Source organism: Neofelis nebulosa, chromosome 3 (assembly GCF_028018385.1).
Source record: "Neofelis nebulosa isolate mNeoNeb1 chromosome 3, mNeoNeb1.pri, whole genome shotgun sequence".
NCBI lineage: Eukaryota > Metazoa > Chordata > Mammalia > Carnivora > Felidae > Neofelis > Neofelis nebulosa.
This window is the reverse complement of record NC_080784.1, coordinates 88,287,982-88,302,357: the sequence shown is the minus strand read 5'-3', so window position 1 is coordinate 88,302,357 and position 14,376 is coordinate 88,287,982. Positions and strand designations below refer to the sequence as shown.

General features: G+C 44.7%; 2 protein-coding genes across 9 annotated transcripts in view; one reads left to right on the top strand and one right to left on the bottom strand.

The window, feature by feature from the left end:
- ELF2 (E74 like ETS transcription factor 2) overlaps window positions 1–4,260 on the bottom strand; it is a 95,193-nt gene extending 90,933 nt beyond the window's left edge. For 6 of the 8 annotated variants that reach the window (XM_058721340.1, XM_058721344.1, XM_058721346.1 and 3 more), the window contains exon 1: window positions 4,121–4,260. The gene's annotated coding sequence lies outside the window, so the exon portion shown is untranslated. Of the gene's footprint in view, window positions 1–2,708; window positions 2,728–4,120 lie in introns of those variants that run through there. The other 2 variants (XM_058721350.1, XM_058721342.1) reach the window with 2 other exon arrangements.
- LOC131508015 (basic salivary proline-rich protein 2-like) lies at window positions 3,050–12,352 on the top strand. The gene is made up of 5 exons (XM_058723316.1): window positions 3,050–3,164; window positions 3,379–3,451; window positions 3,562–3,718; window positions 3,777–4,702; window positions 11,005–12,352. Exons 1-5 carry the CDS (start codon window positions 3,050–3,052, stop codon window positions 11,009–11,011), a joined length of 1,278 nt encoding a protein of 425 aa, XP_058579299.1. The 3' UTR covers window positions 11,012–12,352.
- The last annotated feature ends 2,024 nt before the right edge of the window (window positions 12,353–14,376 follow it).

Sequence of the window (14,376 nt, the reverse complement as noted above, 5' to 3'; positions counted from 1 at the left end):
ACATCATTTACAAGTATCATCTCCCATTCAGGAGGTTGCCTTTTCATTCTGTTGATGGTCTCCTTCACTAATAGTGTCATCAGCTTTTTTTTTATTTAAAAAAATGTTTTTTAATGTTTATTTATTTTTGAGACAGAGCATGAATGAGGGAGGGGCAGAGAGAGAGGGAGACACAGAATCCAAAGCAGGCTCCGGGCTCTGAGTTGTCAGCACAGAGCCCAACGTGGGGCTCGAACCTGTCAGCCATGAGATCGTGACCTGAGCCAAACTCAGACGCTCAACCGACTGAGCCACCCAGGTGCCCCTTCATCAGCTTTTCAGTCTGATGTAGTCCTGCTTACTTTTATTTTGCTGCCCTTACCTGAGTAGATGCAAAAAAATACTGCTCAGGCACATGTCCAAAAGCTTACTGTTTATGTTTGCTTCCAGGATTTTAATGGTTTTTGGTTTTACATTTAAGTCTTTAATCCACTTTGAGTTTATTTTCCTATATAAGAAAGTGGTCCAGGGGCACCTGGATGGCTCAATCTGTGGAGCATTCAGCTCTTGATCTCAGGGTAATGAGTTCAGGCTTCACACTGGATGTAGAACTTACTTAAAAAATAAAAAATAGAGCACCAGGGTGCCTCAGTCGGTTAAGCATCCGACTGCAACTCAGGTCATGATCTCACAGTTTGTGAGTTCAGGCCCCCTGTCAGGCTCTGTGCTGACAGCTCAGAGCCTGGAGCCTGCTTCGGATTCTGTGTTTCCCTCGCTCTCTGCCCCTTTCCTGCTCACACTGTCTCTGTCTCTCTCTCTCAAAAATAAAACATTTAAAAATTTTTAAATTAAATAAGCAATAAAATAATAAAGTGGTCCAGTTTCATTCTTTTGCCATGTAGTTGTCCAGTTTTCCCAGCACCATGTATTGAAGAGACTGTCTTTTCCCTGTGGTAGCTTCTGGCCTCCTCTGCTGAAGATTAATTAACTTTATAAGCATGGGTTTGTTTCTGGACTCTGTTCTATTGATCTAGGTGTCTGTTTTTGTGCAAGTACCATACCATTTTGACTACTATAGCTTTGTAGTATAGTTTGAAATCAGGGAGCCTGGTATCTTTAGGTTTGTTCTTCTTTCACAAGACTGCTTGGGCTATATGGGGTCTTTTGTGGTTCTATACAAATTTTGGGATTATCTGTTCTACTTCTACAAAAAAATGCCATTGGAATTTTGATAGAGATTACACTGAATCTGTAGATTGCTTTGGATAATATGGACATTTTAACAATATTAATTCTTATAATCCATGAGTATGGTTTATCTTTCCATTTGTTTGTATTATCTTTAATTTCTTTCATCAATGTTTTATGGTTTTCAGAGTAAAGTCTTTTAACTCCTTGGTTAAATTTACTCCTTGGTATTTTATTCTTTTAAAAAAAATTTTTTTAATGTTTATTTTTGAGAGAGAGGGAGAGAGACAAAGAGAGTGTGCATGCATGGGGGAGGGGCAAAGAGAGAGGAAGACACAGAATCTGAAGCAGGCTCCAGGGTCCACAGTCAGCACAGAGCCTGACACAGGGCTCGAATTCACAAACCACAAGATCATGACCTGACTCAAAGTCACTCAACTGACTGAGCCAACCAGGCACCCCAGTATCTTAATCTTTTTGATGCAATTGTGGATGGGATTGTTTTCTTAATCTCTCTTTCTGATAGTTCATTATTAGCGTATGGAAATGCAACAGACTTGTGCATATTAATTTTCTATGCTGTGTACATACCTAAGAGAAATGAAAACACAGCCACACAAAAACTAATACAAAAATGTTCACAGTGGCATTGTTTATAATAGCTAAAAAGTGGAAACTCAAATGTCCAACTAATAGATTAATAATGTGGTACATCCATATAATAGACTATTACTCAACAATAAAAATAATGACACATGCTACAACATGTGAACTTTGAAAACTTTATGCTAAGTGAAAGAAACCAGTCATGAAAAATCACATATTGTATGACTCCATTTATATAAAATGCCCAGAATAAGCAAATCTATAGAGACAGATGAGTGGTTGCCTAGAGCTGGGAATCTTGGGGGGGGGGGGGGGGGGGGGGAATAACCACTGAACGGTACAGAGCTCCTTTTCCCATAATGAAAATATTCCAAAACTGATTATGGTGATGGTTGCACAACTCTGTGAATATATTCAAAATTACTGTACACTTTAAATTGGTGAACTGAATGGTATATGAATTACATCTCAATAAAACTGCTACAAAAAAAAAAAAACCACTTGGTGTACAATCTATGAGTAGGTAAAGCCATCAACACTGGTAGGACTACCACAGCCAAAGTTACCAATCTATTTATTTAGGACAAAAAAATCTCAAAGTTACAAATACCTTCCAATCATACTGATTATTTTGTAAATGAGTATATATCTGAAATGAGAAGCAATGATTAATCAAAGTAATTAGTTAAGTCACTAACCTTAAAAAATAAATTTGACATTAAATATTCAGATTTCAAATGCCCAAGATACTTCAATTCTCTACTTCATGTGTTTCCTAGGAGATAGTTCATTGACAGTCATATGAATGCCCTGCATAAACTGGATTGCCCTACATATATATGTGTATGTATACACATATATATGTAAAGTTTAATCATTCCTTAATTCCTTAAATGAAATTCAATAATTTCCAGGCTTATATAAAATCATTCTACCTTTTAAAGAGAGGAAGAAACTCTGATACGAAAATATCCAATTCTACGTTGGTAAACTGTACATTCTTCTGTGATTCTGGCACTATAGAAAGTGCATAATTTGCCTCTCCATACTGACTCATAGATAAAAAGAAAAGCAAATCTGATTACCAAAGGCAAGATTACTGTTTTATCATCACTGGATTAAAATTAAAGCCACACAGCTAAAGTAAAATGTTCATGAACGGGGGAAATTTTAGTTTTAGAATGAAGAGCCCCCCACACACACACTCATTTAAACAAGTACTAAGAACTTAAAGGCTGTTCTGCAGCTAATCTAGCTCCTAGAAAGAGAGCCCAGGATGCTGGCACATAAGAAACTGCAATCGGGATTACTCTTGGCCTTATGGAATATTTTCTCGGTCCTTTATCGACGTGGAATAAAAATGCCCAATGGAGTGGGGTCGGGGGTCGGAGGTCGGGGGGGGGGGGGGGCGCCTCGGCTACCCTGCTCTCAAAGCTGCTCCGTCAGTCAGCACCAACCCTAGCAGAGCCCTAACCGTTCCTTTCCCGCGCCCCCAAACATCCAGTAGCACGGTCCCAAGGGGACAGCTTCCCCAACAGAGGATCCAGAAGGCGGTCATTGGACGCGCGTGTTACCGAGCCCGTTTTTGTTTGGTTTAAAAAACAGATTCCTATCACAGCCAAACCTCCCTACCCCCAGGGGAATTGGGGGAAGTGGCAGCAGGGGGCCGGAGTGGAAAGTGAGAATAAAAGAAGAACAGAGTACAACCTGCCAGGCAAGCTAGCCGCGGAGAGAAGGAAAGGTAAGAGGCGGCGATAAGGCCGGACGGGGAAGGAAACTGGTTTCCAGCCCTCCACGCCACCCCGAGCGGCCCGAGCCTTCCAGGACCCGCCCCGATCTCGCTGCCCTGCCCCGGCGCCGGCCGCAGCCTCCCGCCCTACCCGACCCTCCCAGGACGCGCTTCCTCCGGAGCCGGACCCCCGCCCTGGCCTCCCCGCGGGATAAGGCGGGTCAGTTCAGTCCGCTTCTCGGCAGAGGTGACTCGCACGGAGATGTAAACACAGCGAGACCAGCTGCGCTCGGCCCATCCCCCCCCCCCTCCTCCGGGGTCCGTAACCTCTTCCCTCAGCCCTGCCCCGCGCCCTGTGCTCCCCGCGGGCAGGCGCGCAGCGCGCCTTCCCCTTTCTCCAAGTCCCGCTTCCCGACCGTTGCCTGGGGGCACTGAGCCCCCTTCCCCAGTTCCTAGCCGTTGTCACCGCCACAGCCTCCGGAAAACCCTCGGCAAACCCCGGAGCAAACAACACAGGGGCGGGGGTGCGGAGGGAGGAGGCGGCACTCGGGACGGCGAGGCTTTATCGCCGCGCCCTCAGCGCTCCCTCCCACCAGCCTCGGCTGCCCGCGCTCTTACCTGCTCTCCGCGTCGCCCGGGAAGACCACGGCGTCGCTTTCCCTCCCGGCAGGGCCGAGGACTAGCACCGCCGCCGCCGCTGGCCGGGCGTCCCGAGGGAGCCGGGGCCTCCCCGGCAGCCCGAGCCGCTTCAGTGGGAGAAGAGGAAACAAAACAGCGGCGAGCCGGCCCGCGCAGCGCCCCCCGCCCGCGCCGCCCCACGGATCCCCAACCGCCGAGGCGACGGCGGCGACACAGAGCCCGGCGCGGGGAGCAATGGTGGCCCCCGCCCTCGCCCCGCTCCGGGCCCCCTCCCTCCACCCCCCGCTTCAGCTCCTCCCCCTCGGCCTCCTACCGCCGCCACCAGGACACTCGAGTCCGCCTCCCCCACCCCGCCCGCTCCGAGCGCTCCTCCCCTCCCCACGCGGCGAGGGAGGGGGGGGGGGCAGCACAGCCAGTCACCGCTGCGTCTGTCAAACCAGGGCTGGCTATTTATACCCGGCAGGGCCCCACCGGTCCCCTAGCCGGCCAACCTGCTTCGGTGGCTGTCTCGACTCTCGCCCGCCCCTTATCCCCCAACTTCTACCAAACCCGCCTTCTCAGGTAAAGACTCTGGGCACTTGTCCCGCGCCCTGCTCTGGGCTCCCCCATCCCACTCTCCAACCCCGGACTGGTGCCGGAGCCCCAAGACGCGGGCAGGCGCGTGGGGGTGGCGGGGCCGCGCGTGCACCTGCAGCGCCCGCCCGCTTCTCCCAGCTGGCCGGGACCGCACGCACACACCCTCGCCACTCTCAGAAGCCTCCGCGGGCCCTGGCTGTCACTCCATCCCCAGCCCTGGACTCCCGCCCTTCTCCAGGGACTGTTCCGCACTCGGGCAGTCTGACAGTTACCGGGGGCCGGGGGCTGGAGAAACTCCTAGCCCTTTCCACTCTCCACTCAGCCTGGGCTAAGTAAAAGATGGGGGCGCGAGCGCGCCGCCAGCCCCGCCCCGGCCCCTCCTCGGTCAGTGACGCTTGTGGCGCACCGCCCCTCCAACCTCGCGCCCTCGGCGCCGCCCGCTCCTCCTCCTCGCTCGCAGGCGCCCGGCCTTGTACACCCGCGACCCCGCCCCATTCCCAGAAATTACCACCCGCCCAACGGCCGGGCCGCGCGGCGGTTGGTGCCCGCGTTTGCTGACGGTCGGGTGGCGGGGCTCAGCGCGCAGCTGCGGAGCGCGGCGGGCGGCCCCTTGGCGCTGCCCCCCGAGCTGCGGGCGCCCGCACCAAGCCATTGTCGCTCCTCGCTCGGTCAGCTCGGTTGAGTAACTCAAGTCCGAGTATTGTTGGTGCGAGAATGCGGGAGTGTGTTGGTGCGGGGGTATTTTGGTCGCAATGCCTAACGAATTCGAAAATGAAAACCCAGCAGTAGCTGCACGCTTCTGGTTTCCCCACTTTCACACAAAGGGGAACCTCTGAGCAGGGCACTCACGCGCCTTCAAATGCATAAAAGCCAATGACACGGTGTCCTGGACTGTCCTGCGTTTGGAGCGCCTCACTAATGATCTTTCTTACGCACAGTTAAGCCTACAAACGCAAAGTTGTGGCACAATCTCTTCCCCCACCACCACGCTTCGCCGCCGCCGCATTTTCTTGTATTTGTTTCTTTAACAAAGAGCGATGACTGTCCCGGTGCGCGGAGGGACTAATTCTAGCCCTCTCTCGGGCTCCTGCAGCCCCACTCCGATAGACCTGGCGCAGTATTCGCCAGGTTCATTTCTGGGCTCCACCCTTAGTCTTTTTGCAGTTCCAGAACCAGTCAGGAGAGAAAAAAAAAAAAAAACCCTGAGGAATACAAGTGATAGCTGTTCTTGAAAGTAACGTGGGAACCATGGAAATAACCTTAAAGCAGGTCTCAAATGTCAGAGGACCACAGGAGGCCCCACTCATTTGTCTTTGAAGAACCTAAGAATTTAATGATCTCTTTCTTTTTTAAAGCTATTAATGCCTTTTTATTTACTGGGGGTGCGGAGGTGGGAGTGGGATTCTTCCTTTCCTATCTGAAAAAGCAACTCTGGTGACTCCTTCATAGATCTTTACTTTGAAATGTAGGGGGAGACTGGATAGCAAATAGGGTTAGTCAAAGAGATCTTCTGAACTCTGATGAAGTTTTATGAATTCCTGAGTTCTAAAACATGGCGACTCAGCATTCTTTTGAACTAAAGAATTCAAAACTTTAACACACACACACAAAACAACAGAATACTACAAACCTAGCACCCTTCCTAGGGCAGTATTTCTAATCTGATATTTACAAAATTAGGGAACCGTTGTCCACTGGATATTTGTAAGGAACTAATAATACTACTGAATGTCTATGACATTAACATGTCATATAAGGAGCATGCAAGGACAAAGCCTAATTCCTATAGTTAGGAACAGATCTCACCTGCTGGGTGAAATCATTCCAGTTTTCAGCTACCATGAGAAGAAACGTATCTCTCCAACTGCCAATTGGAAGTAAACTGGAAAGTCCCAGGCAGATAACAATGGTAAATAACATCATTGTTTCCAATTCTTCAATGCTCCTTCCATGCATGTTCTTTGAAATGTGGCTTTGCATTTCTTCTGATTGGAGATAGAAAGTTTCTCCACCCCACTGATGTCGGGCTTAGATTATTCCACTTGCTTTTGGCTGAAGGAATATGGGCAGAAGTGACAGCATAACAGTTCTGAGCCTGTTCTTAGGAGATTTTGCATGTTTCTGCTTGCCTCCCTCCCACACTTGCCTTTCACAATGTGAAGAACATAGTCATGGTAGTCTGCTGGGACAAGAAGAATGAGAGACATGAGGTGGTCTAGAACCATCCCCAACTTGGAGCCAGTGACCTGCCGAAAAAAAAGCCTTGTTTTAAACACTGTGTTTTGGAGTGGTTTTTTTTACCCAGAATTAGTTTTCCAATCATTGACTAGTGGAATAGGAGACGGAGCAATCTGCTTTCTTAGTACTGGCCTTGAAGGTGCCAAACTTAGGTCTTTGGGGTTAGCTCTTTGAGAGTGGGTCTTGGAAAGACACATCCTTTATGGAAGCTAGCCAAGTAAGAAACTGAAAAAGTTTGTAGCAAAGCATTCTGAAGACCTCAGGTTCAGTTAGGAAAGGGGTGATGTGGTCAGTAGTCCTAGTTAATGATCATAGAATAAGAGGTCTCCAGGTTATAACTCAATTGCTCTTGCCTCTGTTTTTTTTTTTATTATACAATTTATTTTTTAATTATGCAAGTGTCTCATTAATACATTCTCATCGTCAATTTTCAAATAATACAAAACAGACTTTTTAAAAACCAAGTCTCCTCATTTCCTTCTCGATTTCCCTTTCCACTCCTCACCCTTCACACATACCAGTCATTACACACCTCTACCCTTCCACAGGTAACCATAAATGATAGTTTAGCATTTCAGCTTCCTGACATTTTCCATGTATTTATATACATATACATGCAATTATGTAGACTAACTATAAATCAAATGGTATAATATGTGTATTAGATAGAATGCTTCTGTACTTCTTTTCTGTTTATTTACCCTTTATTCTCTCTTATTTACCTAAGAAAGTATTTTTAAAGTTCCAGCCTGGCTTTAGTATGGTAGATTAACCAAGAGAAGAGGTTTTCCCCCTTTTATATCAGAATGTTAAATGGGAAAAGGACCTTTTAGGGCCAGTTTAGGGATGGGAGTGGTATCATGAGGAACACTGAAGAAAACTAAATTCTCCTACTGGTAGCCAGTAAATCATTGCCCTTCCCAAACTGGAAATTCTCTTTCTTGAGATAATCCTTGGACACTTTGCGTTACAGCTGATTAAATAATGTTATATTCTCTTACAACATTTCGAAGTGAGTAGTCCAAGAGAAGGGGATTCTGTGCTATGTTTTCTGACCTAGCCTCAGGAGTCACACACATGCACGTGCACACCTGTGCCTTACCACCAGTGAAGATCCCTGGGGCCATGTTGGAAGTGAGCTACTACAAGGGCATTCTGCAGTAGTAAATTTTGAATTACTGATACAGCCTTTAAACCTGTTGGATTCCCTCATTACAGATGGGCAAATCCCCAGGTTACCACCAATTATGTAGACTTTCAAGAACAACCCGAAAAATCTCTTCTTTTGCTTCTCCCTAAAGAATGAGTGGTCTGAGCGCTATTGTCCAAGTTTTATTCTGGTATTAGCCTACCTTATTTATAAGCCACTATATCCATCCCTCCCACCACCCCTTTCTGGGCTTCTATGAAAATATCATTCATAACTCTCCCATACTCTGGTTCTGAAAGGGACTCAGTCTCCAGACTCACTTTTGTTTGAGGTATCATTTTGCCTTGTATGAATCAGAATCTCTTAGACGTCATATGTTAAACAAGTTATAAGAGGCTTTCTTCAGAGAATGGTCAAAAACAAAATAATTTCAGGGGGGACATGTTAAGTTTCCAGAATCCAATGAAACAATTCTTGAAAATGAAATTTGCATCATCAAATGCCATGAGAAAGTACCAAGTTTTGAATATGGAAGAGAGGTTAAATCTACATGAGTTGCACATGTAATTTTACCATGGAATGTTTTCTAATAAAATAAGTACTTACAGTCATTTCATACTTTGAGTTCTTGATATATTTTTAAAGCAGCCTTCTCTTTAAGATAGTACTTTACTTGGAAGCATTTTATTAATTCTATTAACAAATAAATTACTTTTAGCATACATTTTATTGCTTTATTAAAATAATTTGAAGTGTCAGGGCACCAAGGTGGCTCAGTCGGTTGAGGATTCAACTTCACCTCAGGTCATGATCTCACCTCAGGTCATGATCATGAGTTCGAGCCCCATGGGGTGGGGGGGCTCTGTGCTGACAGCTCAGAGCCTGGAGCCTGCTTTGGATTCTGTGTCTCTGTCTCTCTCTGCCCCTCCCCCACTTATGCTCTGTCTCTCTCTCTCTCTCTCTCTCTCTTTCTCTCTCTCAAAAAAATAAACATTAAAAAATATCTGAAGTTTTGAAGATGGATTATATTTTATTCTAGTTAGAATTTCTAATATTTTCCATGACAAAACCAATTTTTGTAAGCAGATTTGCCTACTTTATTATAAAAATTAAAAATCCAAATGAAATGTACATGAAGACATTTTATTAGTGATTTAAGATCATATTAATCTCTGAATGAAATTGGTTTCTTAATAAAATTCAGGATAAATGCCATAGTAGTTAATTAAAACACAAAGATAAATATATTCCATGGGGAAAGTTCTGAAATAAATTTCCATATTTGTGAGCTGACTAGTTTTCAAGGGCATTTAACTGTTTCCTCCATGATACTAAGTTAAAATGGATTAATAGAAATTTTCCTTTCCATTCATTTCCTGGATCACTCTAAAGAATAGAAAAGCAAACCAAAAGCTTTGTTTTTTCCACCATTTATTTGCTCTCTTCTCTGCAGTTTTTTTCCTACTGGTCAGCGAGTCAGAGTGAGTGACACTATTTTAGCAATAGTAAATAATAACAACAATAACAGGGGCTCCTGGGTGGCTCAGTTGGTTAAGCGTCTGACTTCATCTCAAGACCTGATCTCACGGTTTGTGAGTTTGAGCCCTGCATCAGGCTCTCTGCTGTCAGTGCAGAGCCTGCTTCAGATGGTCTGTCCCTCTCCGAATGCCCCTCCCCCTTTTCTCTCACAAAAATAAATGAACATTAAAAAAACAATAATAACAATAATATTGGCCACCGTTAGTATACCACTAGGTACCTTACATGCTCTTAGGAGCATCTCCATGTCACAATTCACACTGAAGGCAAGAAAGGTTAAGCCACTCATTCAAAGTTACACAGTTGACAATAGAGTTGGCTATTGAATCCTCCAGAGCCTGTCCTCTTAACCACTAGCACTTCTGAAGTGCAGGCATATTTTAACTGTTCATGACCAAACATCAAGGACAAAAGGTATTGCCCTCTGTTTCAGCTTTGACACCAGCCTCAAGCCCTAGTCCCCCCAAATTCCCTGGGCTTGGATACCACCTTGCAGTCCTACTCACCTCTGCTTGGGGCCCTGTTCTGCCTAACATAGCAGACACTACTGCAGATGGTTGAGTGTTTCTGGCCGTCTTCCCTATTTCCCTCTCTCCAGACACTCCTTCCTCCGCTGGTTGCCAATATATTACCTCTACTCCAGCTCCTGTTTCCTGTTCTTCCTGTCTGCTTCATTGTGTCTCCCGTATCTGCCGATGACACTGACTGCTAAGCAAAAAGAGAAATTAGGGTCAGGATAAGAAGCCAATCAATCTGGAGGATGGAAGGGTCACTATAATTCAGAAGAACTATAATTAAACTGTGAATGCCAGACAGAAGAAAATGGAGTAAACGGGAAGATGGGTTGAGAGTTTTAAAATACCGTGAATCTATATGAATGACTGGAAATTCCCGTAATGTGAAGGAGAAGAGGAAAATAAGAATAATTCTATCATTGATATTCAAAAGTTCGTGATAGGTATAGTAATTGATAATATCTGTACTTCTATATGGTCAGAGTCCTAAATACCAACAAAATACTTTTGAAATTTTGCATCATCTTAACAGTTTTGATTGAATGTGTACTTTCTTTTAATCTTTTAGGGGCGCCTGGGTGGCTCAGTCGGTTGAGCATCCGACTTCGGCTCAGGTCATGATCTCGCGGTCCATGAGTCCGAGACCCGCGTTGGGCTCTGTGCTGACAGCTCAGAGCCTGGAGCCTGCTTCAGACTCTGGGTCTCCCTCTCTCTCTGACTCTTCCCCATTCATGCTCTGTCTCTCTCTGTCTCAAAAATAAATAAACATTAAAAAAAATGTTTTTAATCTTTTCTTTTAAACCTCTTAACAACCGAATCAGAAAAGTACTGTTATCATTTTGCAGATTATGACACTGATGTGACTGAAGGAGTGAGCAACTTTCTCAAGACCACCAGCAAGTGAGTAATGGTGCCAGGCAAGAAATCCAAGCAGGCTGGCTCCAGACTCCATGCTCCCAGCACTCTGCTCAGCTTCCTCCTCCTCTGCATTGTCCTCTCCAGGGTTGAAGGAGAGACCAGGCCAGCTTCTCCCTATCCTGTCCAGCTTCTCCTTAAGAATAAGCCAATACCTCTGCTCTGACATGTGATTTGACTGGTGAAGGGGCCCAGTTCACAATTCAGCAAGCCTCAAAGTGGATTATATTCTACCAGCAGAATATTTTCAGAGCCCACTTACTAAGTCTGCGTTTTTATTTGGTTACCTGGGTGGAGAAAGAAAATTAATATGTTAACAAGGACTAATTATATTACTACCCGGTGTGTCTGAGGAGCAAGTACATCCCTTTGTGATCAGTATAAGCTAGAGAAGTGAGTTTTGACAGGTAGAAGAGACAAGGTTGGAGTCTCCAACCTCCAGCTTTTAGTCTTCTATATCTGTGAGAACTATTATATATTTACTCTGACCCAATCATTCTATGTTGAGAACGCTACGGCCTAAAAATAAGTTACTTACTTTTGTTAACACAGGTGAGCAGAGTTGGAATTTGAATCCAGGTTTTCTTATTTTTACAAACTCCCTTTTTGAGATCACTGAAGTGAAAGTTGAAGAACAGGAAGGTCTTTGGAAATGATGCCCTTGAGCCTAATGGGGGAAGTTTAGCAATAATAACCTCCCTCTCATTGACTTTGTCCGGCTGAGCAAGAAAGGGAGGGACGGAATAAAAGTCAAGTGTAGAATGACAGAGACAGGCTTCAATCTGGTGAGGCACCGGGAAAGAGTTGGGAAATTAAGGAGCCAAGGCAAATCTCAGGAAAGAGCGAAATTGATTAGGTAAACTGTGGACTCACATGTAGACAAGTTATCTATTTTACAGTTGTGTCCATAGCTAGCCATACCCTTTTGTTCAAAATTATTTTGCTTTTCAGTTTTCCTCAGGGTGTCCTGTATATTTTTATTCAGGTGGTCCACATTTATTATAAGCCAATTTTGGTGTTTTTCCCAACACATATGATGGAAAGCTTAATCATGTGTATATTGTTCACATATACACATATACACATGTGATATTTCAGTCTTTAATATTTCTTATTTACCATTAACCCAAAAAGCCCTTCAATCACTCATATAGTCCTTTTTGAATTAGACAGGAACTAGATATACTGAACTTCCAAATAACAGTGGTTGAGAAAAGCAAGGGACAAATTTGTATTGAAGTGAGTTACACATCTGGTTTTTAGACCAAATGAGTAGCACTGAGTCTTTTTTAAGTGTAAAATTTTTTAATTTTTTTTTAATCTTTATTTATTTATTTATTTTTTTTAAATTTTTTTTTTCAACGTTTTTTATTTAGTTTTTGGGACAGAGAGAGACAGAGCATGAACGGGGGAGGGGCAGAGAGAGAGGGAGACACAGAATCGGAAACAGGCTCCAGGCTCCGAGCCATCAGCCCAGAGCCCGACGCGGGGCTCGAACTCACGGACCGTGAGATCGTGACCTGGCTGAAGTCGGACGCTTAACCGACTGCGCCACCCAGGCGCCCCAAATCTTTATTTATTTTTGAGACCGAGTGTGAGCAGGGTAGGAACAGAGAGAGGGAGACACAGAATCCAAAGCAGGCTCCAGGCTCTGAGCTGTCAGCACACAGCCCAATGCAGGGCTCGAACTCACAAACCGTGAGATCATGACCTGAGCTGAAGTCGGACACTTAACCAACTGAGCCACCCAGGTGCCCGTTGAGTGTAAAATTTTAAAATGGCAACAGCAGGTGCTTCTGTAAATGGTCTAGGTATCTTGAAAGGGGATTAATGAGTAGTCCACAGGACAATGGTGCATGTGATTGACTTTGTGAAACCCTCCCCCAACAAAAATAAATTCGCTGGAACCCTGTTTTCCCATAGCAGGTTTTTGGGGTGAGATAAATGAACGGGGTGAAGGTATGAAAAGTAATATAAGAAATCAAGAGTCTTTTGTGTACTCCAGGTATACTAGTTGTTTCTATTCTTGTAGGAAAAATGTTTCAAAGATCTAATGCAAGAGGGGCACCTGGCTGGCTCAGTTGGTACAGTATGTGACTCTTGCTCCTGTGGTGAAGTTTGAGCCTCAAGTTGGATGTAAGATTACATAAAAATAAAATCTTATTCAAAAAAAGCGATTGGGGTGGGGCTCATGAGTGGCTCAGTCGGTGGAGCATCTGACTCTTGATTTCAGCTCAGGTCATGATCCCAGGGTCATGAGATCAAGCCCTGCATTGTGCTCCTTGATGAGCATGAAACCTGCTTAAAATTCTCTCTCTCTCTCTACCTCTGCCCTCTCCCCAGTTCGTGCACTCTCTCTCTCTCTCTCTCTCTTAAAACATTTTTTAATCATAATTAAAATTTAAAAAATTTTTAAATTAAAAAAATGCAAGATGGGGCGCCTGTGTGGCTCAGTCGGTTAAGCGTCTGACTTTGGCTCAGGTCATGATCTCACAGTTCATGAGTTTGAGCCCCACATCAGACTCTGTGCTGACAGCTCAGAGCCTGGAACGTGCTTTGGATTCTGTGTCTCCCTCTCTCTCTGCTACTTCCTGCTCACAAGCTGTCTCTCTCTCAAAAATAAAGATTAAAAACAAATGCAAGAAAAAAAGAGAAAAGAGGGGCACCTGGGTGGCTCAGTCGGTTAAGTGTTCGACTTCCGCTCAGGTCATGATGTCGAGGTTTGTGAGTTCGAGCCCCACATCGGGCTCTGTGCTGACAGCTCAGAACCTGGAGGCTGCTTCGGATTCTGGGTCTCCCTCTCTCTCTGCCCCTCCCCCACTTGTGCTCTGTCTCTGTCTCTCAAAAATGAATAAATATTAAAAAATTTAAATAAAAAAAAAAGAGAGAAAAGAAATTATGGTAAATCCAGGGCCTAAGGTCATTCGGTATGCTAGGTGACAAACACTTCATGTTCTTTTTTTTCTTTAATGTTAGAACTTCTAAAATTAACATCAATCTGAAATGATTATTATAAAAGTAGTGTATGAAAATCTTCCTGATGAGCTATAAAGAGATGAAATGTTTCTTTAAAAATGTCCTCATGGTTGGGGCACCTGGGTGGCTCAGTTGGTAAGCATCCAACTCTTTATTTTTGTTTTTTAATGTTTATTTATTTTTGAGCGAGAGAGCACAAGCCAGGGAGGGGCAGAGAGAGAGAGAGAGGGTTCTTTCAGGAATTTAGAACTGGGACCAAAAAGCCATTTACAGTCTCTTAACGTGTCTGGAACCTCGTGTATATGTATGTTAGTAGCTGTGGGAGA

Bases quoted from the DNA above. Each gene is read 5' to 3' on its own strand.
- LOC131508015 (XM_058723316.1), top strand. From the start codon at position 3,050: ATGCTGGCACATAAGAAACTGCAATCGGGATTACTCTTGGCCTTATGG. The intron at 3,452-3,561 runs GTGAGAATAAAA...ACTGGTTTCCAG, and splicing joins GCAGGGGGCCGGAGTGGAAA to CCCTCCACGCCACCCCGAGC. The intron at 3,719-3,776 runs GCGGGTCAGTTC...ATGTAAACACAG, and splicing joins TGGCCTCCCCGCGGGATAAG to CGAGACCAGCTGCGCTCGGC.